The sequence below is a fragment of the Lichenostomus cassidix genome, chromosome 3, assembly GCF_008360975.1.
Source record: "Lichenostomus cassidix isolate B80296 chromosome 3, HeHo_3.0, whole genome shotgun sequence".
Classification (NCBI taxonomy): domain Eukaryota; kingdom Metazoa; phylum Chordata; class Aves; order Passeriformes; family Meliphagidae; genus Lichenostomus; species Lichenostomus cassidix.
In genome coordinates, this window is record NC_139483.1 from 104,836,896 (window position 1) to 104,849,850 (window position 12,955).

Below are 12,955 nucleotides of genomic sequence, written 5' to 3' on the forward strand. Positions count from 1 at the left end.
CTGTTATTGGTCTCTCAACTCTTTCCTTTTCCTTTCTCACTTCCAGTTTTCCCTTCAGGAATACCTGGAAAACCTAAATTTAATATTAGACCAAATCTGTAACCATGGACAAGTCACAAAACTCAGAACTTTGAATATTCAAATCCATTATTCCTTTGTTACACTGTTTTAAAACATTCCATATATGGTATATAATATTTTTTCCCTTACTAGGGTTTTATGGTTTATGGCATCAAGTAGCATGTAGTCTTTTAACAACTGGCAAGAGGAATAGTAAAGAAAATAGTATTTAACTTAGCTTAAAGAGCTCAACTTAAAGAGCCTGATCCACTGAAGGCAATAGGACTAGTGACTTTCCACAGAATAGAGGATGCCAATTTGGGTAAAAGTAGGCAAAGAGAATTTCTTCTGATGCCACTCCTTATTCTAATCGTCTTTACCTCCACAAAATGGGGATATCCTGCTTCAATGGCTTAAAAGGCCAAGATTTTTTGGGTGAGATGACTTTATATTCAGACTACAAATTACATCCGCTGCCATGAGGTATAAAATTGTAAGAAAGTTAGAATTTGCAGTGTTACTAACAGGAATTTTTGCATTACATTGTTCAGGATACTTCTTCCTCTTTGAACTTTTAAGGCTTTTTAGTTCATTTCAGCACTACCCTCCTTCCCTTACCTCCAACTCCCTCATTTTTTCTGCTTGTTGTTTGCTGTTTGCTTGGTTTTCAAGGAGGTGTCAGATATTTTAGTAAAGGTCTAGCTCTAGGTCTGAAAAAAACAACTTTATTTGTATGACTGTAAACACCTTTTCCAGATGGACAAGTTACAGGATTTTTTGAGATTTAGGTTTTGTGGCACTTTGCCCTGAACAGAGCAGAATATTTCTAAGAACTGTCTGAGCTGTGTCTTTTCATCCAGCACACACAAAAGACCACCACCTGAAGGTAAAACCGAAGTCAACAGAGTCCCAATGGTGTGACTAAAAGCTTCATTTGGCCAGAGCTTCCTTCATACTCACAGGGACAAGTTCTGCCTGTGGATGCATATATGCCAATGTCAGTGAAACTAGCTGAAGTTGTGCAGAAAAAGAAAAAAAAGAAGGAAAATTAAAAAAAAAAAATTTAAAGGGAGACAGAGATAGAGCCTAGTGCTCTTGTGAGTTTTCAGCTTTATAGAGCAACCTGTGCCTTAGGATTAAAAAGATATAATATGTAGCATGCAGAGGGATGACTAGGGGGCATTAAACCATCTGCAAATGTTTGAAAGATGTTTGCATTCCCCTCAGGCATGAAAGAAATTTCTTCCTATGTTGCCAGAAAAAATTTCCAAGAAATAGTGGGTCAAAGTTAAAAAAAGGGAAACTTAAAATAAATTTCACGGAACTGTTTCTGGCAGTGAGGCTGTCTGTATAATTTTTAAAGCAAGAGCAAAATCCCAGGCAGTAGGCAATGCAATACTTAAAGCTAACCCTGCCTTCTTATATTATCTGAGAAGAGAGTTAGGAACCTCAGAAGAAAGGATTTGGGGTTCAGTTTTCCCAGGAGTGGTCTAACGTGAAATGAGCATCCTAGAAACCCTGAACAAGTCTTTCCTTCAGCTGATGTCCTTTAGCCTCACTACTCTCACATTCTTGACTGCTCAAGGAATGACAGTCATCAAGACCAGGAAGGTTTTGGACACACTGGTCAACTGAAGAAACTCTTTGCATATTAATGATGAAAGTACAATAAATTGATACATAGAAAGCAAAGGAGAGAGAATAAAAGCCTTCGAGTAAAAATTGCCAGAAGCCACAAGACAGTGGTGGATTCCCAAGTGGTCACACTGAGGCTATTCTGGGTGTCAGAAAACCAGTTGTGTGTGTGTGGATGGAAAAGGCAGCTCATGGCTGAAAGGAAAGGAATTACAAATGAAGGTGTACAGTCAAAAAGTAAATAAGTTAACAAGATCAAAAGCAAAATAAATTAGCAAGATCAAGCCATACTCCAGAAATCACAGGCCAGAACTCCCCTGCTCAGAGAAGCAGATTGCTATGCCTGTGCTACTGACTGCATTGGTTTGATGGCATAGGCCAAAAGATTCCAAAAGACACTGAGGAGATTTAAAAAAAACCAAAACCAAAATGAAACAAATAAAACCCCCAAAATAAATAAACAACAAGAAAAAATATACTCAGCCCCAAACAAATTAACAAACAAAACCCCACAAAACAACAATCCAAAACTCCCCTGTTACAGGAGGACTGCACTTGCAATAATCATAAACAACAGCTTTCTGGAGCCAGAAACACAGATGACAGTAAGCATTCCCATGTGCTTTCAAGACCTGCTTCAAAATAAGGCTATACAAAAAAATCAATCAGTAATAAAAATAAATCAAACAAAGTAAAGGGGGGGAAAAGAGAAAAATCTGCAACAGTCATATTTATTTTTAAAGGTGAATTACAAAAAAAAAGGAGAGCTCATTGGAAAAGCATCAGGAGTACACAACAAGATAAATTGTTTCAAAGTGGCACTATGGAATATTTAAAAACAATATACCACAAGCTCAAGATAAACAAACAAAAAATCCCACTCCAAAAGGATCAGGAAAAAACTCTGCATTGATAAACAGTAGAGGAGTTTATCAGAAATAAAAAACCTTCAGCAAAATTGGATTTGTATTTACTTAAGAAAAATAGAAAACTATATAAGCCTTGAGAAACTGAATATAGGAGTGTAGTAAGACAGATAAGATTTTGAAGAACAACTTGTTAAAGGTTTAGAAGCTAATCATAGGAGACGTCAGAAGAGGAAAGTTTACAAGTGATCACCAGTGGGTGATCAATGTGCATCAAATACCACTCAGGAAGCACTGGGTATGGGAAATAAGCCTAAAGCACTGTTCCTGACTGGACAATTGCAGATGTTTTGGGGGGGAAAAAAATAAAATTAACAGTTTGCTAAGGTCCTCAATGAGAGCCTTCTCAACTAATTGCAGTTCTATGTTATTCCTTAACTGTTTTCATAGCAGAGAAACAGGAGGTGGCAAATCTACTAGAAGTCTTTACCAGAGGTTTCAGAGTAATCAGGTGAACAACTGACAAGAAAAAAGTATCCTGGAGTTTTGGAAAAACTAAAATGAAAAACAAAAATCACGACAGTGATGAATATGACATGCCTGGGAAAGGTAAACATAATTCCTATGTAGAGAAGCTGTGTTTCAGAAGGAGGTCGTTGTGGATGCCTGAAAGAATGTGGAAAACAATCCAATCTGTGCAGCACTTCTCCATTTCCAAAAACCAGTGGCATGATCTTTCTCAAAAGCCTCTTAGAGAAACTGAGCTGTCTGGGTAAGAGAGGAGGTCCTCTTATGAATTAATCTCAAGCATAAGACAGGAAACAAAAGGCAGGAATAAGTGATTAGTCCTCACAATGGAGAAAAATTGCTAGAGAACCTGTGCTATTCAGCATGTTAAAAAATTATCTGGGAAAGGAGGTAAATAAAGACGTAAAAAAGGCTGAGGACGATATAAAATTATGCAGGATACTTAAATCTATAGCTGACTGTGAGGACTTGCAGAAGGAGCTCATGGAACAGAGTGAATAGGCAATAAAATGGAAGATGAAATTCAATGTTGATAAGGGTGCATAAGAAAAAATAGCCCTAACTATACATACACAATGATGGGCTGTAAATAAGCCATTACCACACAGGAAAGAGATCTTAGAGTTACTGTGGATAGTTCTCTGAAAACATCAACTCAGTGCTCAGCAGCAGTCAAAATGCAATAGAATGGTAGGAATTATTGGGAAAAGAAAAGAGAACAAAACAGAAATCACTTTTATGTTTTTATGTAAATGCACGCTGTGCTTGCATCTAGAATGCTGTGCACAGTTTCAGCCACCCAACTAAAAAAGATCACATCAGGGCTTGAAAGATGGAGAAAGAGGCAAAAAAGGCAATTACAAGTATTGTGTGTCTTTTCCATGAGAGCAGACTGAGTTGACTTAGATGTGGATAAGAAATGAGATAGTTACCAAGTGGGTGAACAGGGTGACATACAAATTACAGAGGTACAAGTGAAATGATTAAGCAACAAGTTCAAACAAAAAAATTGCTTTTATTTACATAGCACGCAAATAAACATCAGCCTTTTTGTCACAAGGTGAGGTTGAAAGAAAACTCTACTTTAGAACCCCCTCACACATGTGCTGTGCAGCTGGGTGATATATCAGGGAATGAACTGCTTCACAGAGGTTTTGAGTTCCTATGGTCATCCCTGAGCAGTCACTATAGAGTAATGTTGCAAATAAGAAAAACAGCTTAATGGACCATTGATCTATGTCTGAGTCACTCCTACATTAGAGGAGACAGAAAATGCTTCCCCAAAGGCTGGTCTGCAATGTGGTGGTTAAAACACTGTGCTGGAAATTAAAAATTGTGGGTTGAGAACCCATCAAGGAGAGAAAGGTGGAGACTGCAAGTCCCCAGGAACAGGACTGAACACATCCCTCTGTGCCAGCAGGGACATCAGAAGGACTGAGCACTCTTTGGCCTCCCTTGTGGAGAAGTGGAGATTAATGGCACTCCTAAATCTGGACTACAACTAAACACAGATAGTAAAATGGTGCCTTTCCTCCACTGTCCATAAAGGATGTTTACAAGGAACCCACTGAGTCTTAGAAGAGTTAGAAACTGCTGAAGAAAAAGAAGCCCACATTGCTGCCTGGGGTTTGGATACTATCTCTGCCAGCAGGATATCTGCATTTTACCTTTCATTTTTGGGGACAGTGCAACACAAGGATAAATGTAACACCAGAGCAGAGATCTCCTTCTTTTGATTTAATCCAGACAGCAGAAATGGGCTGTTATCCTACATGTTAACTCAGCTAACAGACAAAACAATGTGCATCTCACTGCCCTGTTCTTTAACAGCAGAGCAGAGGAGTGTCAGGAGGCACTGTTTTTCCTGGATCTGAATACAATTATGTTGTTTCCAGACCCCTCCTCACCTTCTCTCCCTGCCCTACCACTGCCCCATCTGACTCCAACTTAACCTTCCTCAATGTAGGGAAAATTGTGCCCTTGTATACTAGTCCAGCCAAGTCCTCACCCTGCAGATCTTAAGAGGTGGAAAAAAAGCCAACTTGAACAAAACAAAACAAAACAATCATCATCATCATAAAAAGAGAGAGAAAGCTAAATAGGTTACACCTTTTTCACAATGTGGGAGCATGAGAAGAATCAGTGTCAAAATCACAGGAGGCCACATTAACAAGAGCAGAGTTTTATCATCATATCTCTGACTCTTTACATTTAAACAGATCAGAATATTTCTTTGCACAAAATCCTGTCTTCAACCCCAGCAGCAGCATGATCAGAAAGATGTAGATGTGCATTGTCTGAACCTTCCCTTTTAAGATTTCATCTATTCTTCTTAACCTGTTGGACCTCCTGCCAAAACTGTGCATGAAGCTGCACCAGAGACAAAATCTGCATACAATTTCCCTGCAAAGCTGTCAGGGAAAGTCTCAGTATACAAATAAGCAGCGTTAAAATAATCAACACAAACAAAGACAGTGTGGATTTGCTTTTGCATGCTCCTGCAAGGCTGCATGCAGGCTCAGCCACTGTTTTGCGAGAATAGCTTTCATATACAATGTAAGATCAGAGATCACTGGGGATAAGTAACGTCTCATTACATTTTCAATACCATGATCCCTTAGAGACACTGCCTTGCAGTGTCTTGAATAGCCCCAGTGTTTAAGTTCAACAGTGTCGCCTGGTAGGCCACTTTACAAGTTTATGTTCTTTTGAATAACAAAGTGTTTCCTTATATCTCCTCCAAATGTTGGACTTTTTTCCTTTTTAATTTCTATTTTTACTTCCTTTGCTTTGTTATCTGTGCACAACTGAAAATATTCATTTGGCTTCACATAGTCTGTTCTTTTTAGATTTTAAATTTCCTTCTCACTCTCCCTAATTCTAGGCTTCTGTAGGTTTATGCGTGTTATTATCCTGCATTCATATTTAGTTTATTTGTTAGTAGTAATAGAGCTGCTTTCTTTAGCCTTGTTTTGAAGAATGACAAAATCCTTGTACTATAGTCACCAAACCCACAAAGTAATAGTTCAGCAGCAAGCACAATTGGAATCAGAGTATTCCACTCAAGCATTTTCTTTCTTCTTATGGTATTGCTCTCCCTTCATGAAGCTGGAAACAAGCCTGCTTCCTATGGATGTAATTTAAAAACAAATAAAACTTTTATGTTGGGAAATATAGTTTTGCACAGTTATGGAAAAAAAATAAAAAGTCTAACATCTAGGAAAGTACATTTATATTGTGATTTTATAATCACGTCCTACACCTATGTGGTGCTTTGGAGCTAATAAAGACCATAAAAAATGCATAATGACTTATTTTCAGTGCTGTCGAGGCCAATGATTGATGAGGTAGCACACTTTTAACAGTGGTCTCAGGAGCGGGGAGCAGCACATTGATCTCCTGCTCCATCTTGTCCCTGTGCTCTTGGCAGCTCCAGGCACTGAGGGGAGCCCCCAGCGCAGCCCCACTCTGGCAGCAGCCACAGCACATCAACCACCCCCTGAAAAGGGGCTTCTCCTTCCTCCATCCCTGCAGCTGGAGAGATGACAAATCTGGCTTAGTCACAGCCAGGGAATGTGGACATTAGAGTCACAGCCTTGTCTTTGAGCAGAGCTGTGGGACATCTACAGCGTAATTGTGCTGAGGTCTTGAAAAGTCACCTCTGCTGGGATATGTTCTGACATGTGATAAAACCTCCTGTGCTTTAATCACTGCTTACTACACTAATGTTAATCACATTTTGTTGCCTTCTTCTCCCTTATCTCTCTGCTCTAGCCATCTTGTTCCTCAACTCACAGATAAAATCATAAGGTCTTTTGGGGAAGATGTCACACTGCCTACAATTACACATCCCCAAGTCCTTGATTTGGATCATTGGTCAATAAGAGTGTGTGAATGACGTGAGCAATCTTCAGAGCCAGATAATGTCAAAGGAAAATATTTCTACCCTACACTTGAAAAATGTCTGGGTGATAGTTTCTATGGATTAATAAAAAAAAAAAAGCTGTTTTGGACTATACTGAAACTAAAGATTAATTTAGGAAATGGTTCCAACTGAACTGAAAACAGGAACTGTTTTCTGAAAATGTCCATATGATTCATTTTAATGTTCTCTAAACGTTGTGCTTTCTCAGGCCAGATTAGCCATAGGCTTTAGATGGTTTTCACAAGGCCAGTAAGAACTGGATAAATAAGTTTTTATATGCTCTCCTATACTGTTAAGGCTCTCCCATGCTATTTAAGCTGCCTCCCAAGCTGAATCAATGAGCTTTCCCGTTTACCACCCTCATGATTAAATGCAAGTCAAAATTGAGGTAGAGATTTTCTCTCTCTCTCTCTCCAATTCTATTTACTGTAAAGTATTTATTTAACAAAGCAAGGAATGGAGCAATTCTCCCTTTCTCTCTTTCACTGTTCCTTTTCCCACAAAGTCAATCCAGGTCAATGCAAATGTATTGTTTTGGTTTGGTTTAAGCACTGAACTAAAATGCAACCCTTGCTTCATTGCAGAATACTAGCTGTGCTTTAAAGGAGTAATATATCCCCCTCAAAATTAGAACCACGTCCCAGAAAGTCACTAATCCACAGTTTTTACATATATATATGTGTATGTATATATATATATATATATATATATACACACACAGATTCAGGACAGGTGTGAAACAGTGATATTATAGCTCATAGGTCAAATGGAATGAATGAGTTTTTAAATCAATATTTTGAAAGGAGAGAGCATTAATAATAGGGGGACTGATTCTCTGTTGAGGTCATATAAAATTCAGTGTTTGTACAGTTTGATAAACCCTTTTTTTCCACTGACAACCACTTTTAAAAAGCAAAGGAAAAAAAAGGTTGTATTTTGGCTTCAAAAAAATCTGCAATCCTTGCCTGTAATATGCTTCATAATTTGTTTGCTGCATTACATGACAGTTGCATGTTCCAACGAAATTGCAGTTACACAGTAGGTCTCATCTCTTCTCCAAAAGCCCTGTAAACACAATATATTTCAGAAATGGTTTGCCTCTAGAGGGTCAGAGTCAGAAAGATGATTCTGTCAATGGAGTAAGTGTGAAGCTGCTTTTGACCTTAATCTGAGGGCATTAAAATGCATTTTTATTCTTTTTTTTTTAAGTGGTACATAGGAACAGTTTAAAAAAATAAGAAATAATTTAAGTTTGGATTGCAAAAAGAGGTTTTTCTCATTGGTGTGTTAAATTTGTCAACTAACTGCAGTAGCTGGAGAGAAAAAAATCATGTTTTTAAATACGCTTTTCCTGTTATGAACAACAGACACCAGCCTTCCAGCTACATACAGGTTGAGTTTTACTTGATTTTATTAACCAGTTAAAACCATTGAGAGAATAACAGTTAGTAACTGTAGAGCAACAAAAGGTGACATAATAGCTGCTAAACATTATAAATTCAGAACAGTGATTCCTAAACTTGTGCTATGCTTGAAGATTTCTCCTAACAATATTACCTTTCTTACTAAACATTACTTGGTTATGGCCTTGAATCATCATATCTACAATGACATTGCTATTTTAACCAAGCAATGAATGAGGTCCACAGATCTGCTCAGCAGGTACAGCAGAAAATATTTCCCCAAGCATCCATCTGTGCAGTGAAGGAAGCCTTTCACAACTGAGGTGATTTAACATTTCCAAACTCCTTATAGAAAGAGTTCTAGAAGGGCTTCCCAAGCCCTCCTAGAAAACTCTAGAAAATTAATGAAGACCCTTATCATTAGGTACTTTGTAAAGTATAAATTGCTAATGATATCCTTCCTACAGAATTCTAGACAGAACTGAAATCATACCTTGTTTTCATGCCAGCCCGTACAGGTCTGATTTCCTCATTTAAAGACATTAGAGTTTGACTGCTTAGGTAAGGTTGCCCCTGGAATTGAAAGTGATTTTGATGGTGCTGATGCTTCTGGTTCTCAGCAATTTCTGTAGTCATTTCCTATCACACAGGGGGCCAGGATACAGAGTGTTGTCTCAGCCCCACCTCTTTAAACTCTTTCACCTGGAATAATAGAACCTGGGATTCCCTGGACCAACAGAAAGGGAAGGCAACTCTGCATCACAAAGTGGGAACCATTTTCTGGGACATATGCACAGTTTTCTGCCTCTTCTTTATTAACATATAAATATTTCTATGGGCATATAACCTCTTGTATAAAAATAAGGTCCTCCCTGCTGTTGGAATTAGAAAGCTGGAGCCTTGCAATCCATGATAAGAGGTGGTCTCTCTGCTCCATCAACTGTTTTCATGGCACACTAAGCCCAAACCTCAGTATTAGCATGTAGATGGAGATACCTGTGAACTGAATAGTTGGATTCATGCCACCATCTCATTTTACATAAGCCACTGAGCTGTTCTCTCATTTTAATGTGTTCAGTTGCAACTGATGGCCCCCAGGGAAAACTCTTCAATCCCATTAGCTATCCAAGCCCCAGCAGAAGCCACTATCTTTGAAGAAATTACTTCACCTTACCTCAGCTCTGTAACTCCTACAGCATCTTCAGATCCCTCTACTAGCTTGTGACCAAAATTCAGAGAGTACCTGTAGTTCCAAGACAATGACTGATATCAGTGATGTTTTCTGAGCAAAAAGTGCTTCATCTCAGTCTCTTGCTGGGGATAACTCACTTGTTCTTCCTCTGCTTCCTTATTTTCCCCATCCCAATTAAATAGCCAGCCTGGTGCAAAAAGCAATTTTGATTTTTTTTCCACTTAGTAAATGAAAATATGTTTACTTAGAGCATTCAGTACATGCTACAAACAGTGCAGGCACATCTAAGACAGCTGCAGCAATACCTCCATGTATTAATGTTTCAGAAATCTCTAAGAGTGGGCAAACACACTGCCCTTCACTACAACAATTATTATCTAATAGCTTACTTTATCAAATGCCATGTCAGGGGTAAATGGGAAAATACACTGTATTGTGAGGGATTAGTGTTTGTCAGTCACAAAAATAGACTTAAATCCTGCAATTCAGCTGACAAAAAAAATCACATGGCCCTGCTTCAGAGTTTGAAAGAAACCCATTAGAGGAATTGGAATATTCCCTTGAATTCACATCCCAGTACACATCTCAGCATGTTTTGCATGTAACATTATCTCTGCCTTAAATAGGGGAAAACAGTGTCAATAACACATTGCAGAAAGTAGAGCAGAGCTTCTCAAACTGCTGTCAGCTCAAGCCAAAGAAGAACTCATGATAGGGTTTCCCTCCTTGAAGAGCCATGCACTGCAGCTCCACAGATTTAGGTGCAAGCTCTGGGCAAAGACAGCTGGAGTTTTTCTGCACCATTTTCCTTAGCATTAGTAGTCTCTAGTTGGCTCATGCACTACCAGCTCACACAGGTGCAGCTCCATCTACCAGGTAACCCTGCCAGCCACACCAGAGGGCAACCACAACCTCAAGGGAGATATCAGACCTGAACTTAAAACTTCTGAATCCCAAGAAATCACTGAACACTTCTGAATCCTGAAAACAACCTGAGTTTCTTCTGGGTTCAGATGAAACTCTGCAGGCTCTAAAACCTTGGTATCTTCCCATGACATGGCTGTGAGAAGATGATGCTGATTGTCTCTGCTGCCTCCAGGGATGGATGGGGGTGATTAACATGAAGGAAAAGGTACCCATGAAACAGACAACAGCTGCAGAGAGAGAGACACAAGCTCAGCGTGGAGCAGGCGTGGGAGAGGAAATGTATTTAAACTAAACTGCTGAATCTTCTGAGAGCTGTTTCTTCTTTTGCTGAAACTGCCACCACTGCTGAGCAAATTCATCAGCTGAGTGACTAATGGGAGACACCCTGAGAGGCAGAGGTACAACTGAGCCAAAACTGCTTCCCATAAAGCCCTATTCAGTGCCTGTTTGTCTCATTTATTACCGCATAAAATATCCTTCATGGGAAAGTGACTGACAATTATACTTACTCCATATATCTTTGCACTCTACATTGTCTTGACAAAAATAGGTAGCTTCTGTCTTCAGCCCCTTTCCCTCAAAACCATCTCCTTTCTTTTTTCAATTACTTAGGGAAGGAAAATGTCATTCTCCTGAATTTTTCATATCACTCTTTCTAAGGGAGTCACATCTTTTTTTTTTCATGCAAATCCAAAATATAGCCCCATATGAGCTACTACGATGAAAATTAACTATATCCAAGCCAATAACAGAACACATTGGAAGCAATGTCAGCATCAGCTGGAACATAAATCCACTGCCAGAAGTTTCAGTTCCCAGAAAAAATGGGAGAAGCAAAAAGAACAGATGAGAGACTGAAGCGCCTTCTGTTGCCATAGAAATCAGGTAATGAGTGACCTCATCTCCCAGTTTTTCTCCTGGAGCAGGGAGCCACAGTTTCCAGGCCTGTGAAGGGAAGACTTGGCTAGTCCATCACAACGCAGCCAGTGAAATTGGCTTAATGGTGCCTTCTGTTACTTGAAGTTTTAAACCTCAGAGAGGGCACAGCGAGCAGACAGGTATTTTGTTCTCAGGATAGGAAACACATACGCTATTTGCTGTCTTACAATATCTTTCCCTTTTTTTCTGTTGCTGCTTGTGACCTTCTGTATTTCCACTGTGCTCCCTGTTTTGAACTTAGGTTTCCAGTGGCTTTTTGCCTCTCTCAGATCTCCTCGTTTTAGAGTCTATCTTATCTACAACACTTGGTTTTGTACATTTTATTGTGCTTTCTGGTGAGAACAGGAGGCAAGGCGATGTACTAGACACATCACTGCACTGAGGTTTGAAAGACTAGCATTAACTCTGGCTCAGGTCCTGAACAACAGTAAGTTATTTCATCTCCCTGAGGTCTCCTTGTCTGTTCAGCTGGGACTGTCAGCTGCACCGAGCAGGGACACACATCTGCTGCCTGTGTCTGTAGCATCATTAGGAAAAAGGTCTCAATTGCACTTACTGTCTGTAAGCACCAAGCAATCAAATCAGACATGCCAGCAAATGACACCCAGACTAGGCAGGGCTTTTCCTATGTAGTAACTAATTATTTCTTCAGAAAAAGCACACTTTTTGAACTTCAAGGAATATTATGCTTTCTGTAAGGCTGCAACATGACCCCTAAAAACCTTCTTCCCTATTTGCTTTTTTTCTTTGTCTATGTCTGCATCTCACCAGAAACCTAGGGCTGTGCCTATGGAGAAAGTAAGATAGGCATCCAATCTAATAGACCATGAATGCAACCTGCAAAAGTATAAGCTCAAAAATTCCTATTAACCTGAAGTAAAAAAACTCCACATTGCACATACCTACAAGCAGTGCTGAGTGCTTTTTTGGGGTGTGATATTTTGCAGGTGGCCTCTGAGAGAGAGCTAATAGCAGCTCTTGAAGCCACGACTGTCATTAGCCTGGCAGGACACAGGAGCCTCCAGCACTTCATCCACCCAGACACAGCAAAGGCTGTTAGCCAGAACCTTTATTCACATGGATTCCACTCAGTTTTTGCTGAAAGGAGAGCATGTTTGCTTCCTCCTGCAAAACACAGTGTTAATAAATTTCCAGTCCCCTGGTACTACAGAGGGAGCTCATGGGCTGTTCCCTGGTGAGTTAATCTGACAGTACATTAGTTTCATGAAACAAAATGGTGGACAACTTGAAATCTGGGAAAGAAAAAGAAAACAAGCTAAAAGAAAACTTTCAATTAAATTATGCAAATGGGAAAGGAAGTTAAATATTTAGATTTTTAAGGATATCTTCAAAATACTTCCCCGGAGGATGGTAGAATCTGTCCTAAAGGGCCTAGCAAATATATTAATTTAACAGAAGATTTCTTGGATTGAATGCAGCACACATTTAAATGGGCTGTGACAAGTAATTCAGGAGTTTC

General features: G+C 39.3%; 1 protein-coding gene across 1 annotated transcript in view; it reads right to left on the reverse strand.

The window, feature by feature from the left end:
• LOC146440351 (uncharacterized) overlaps positions 1–9,640 on the reverse strand; it is a 42,823-nt gene extending 33,183 nt beyond the window's left edge. The window contains exons 1-3 of the mRNA XM_085056777.1: positions 9,592–9,640; positions 8,911–9,144; positions 7,980–8,079 (exon numbers count right to left, since the gene is read on the reverse strand). Of these exons, the coding sequence (XP_084912903.1) occupies positions 7,980–7,995 (16 nt within the window). The 5' untranslated portion in view covers positions 7,996–8,079; positions 8,911–9,144; positions 9,592–9,640. The remainder of the gene's footprint in view (positions 1–7,979; positions 8,080–8,910; positions 9,145–9,591) is intronic.
• Positions 9,641–12,955: the final 3,315 nt, after the last annotated feature.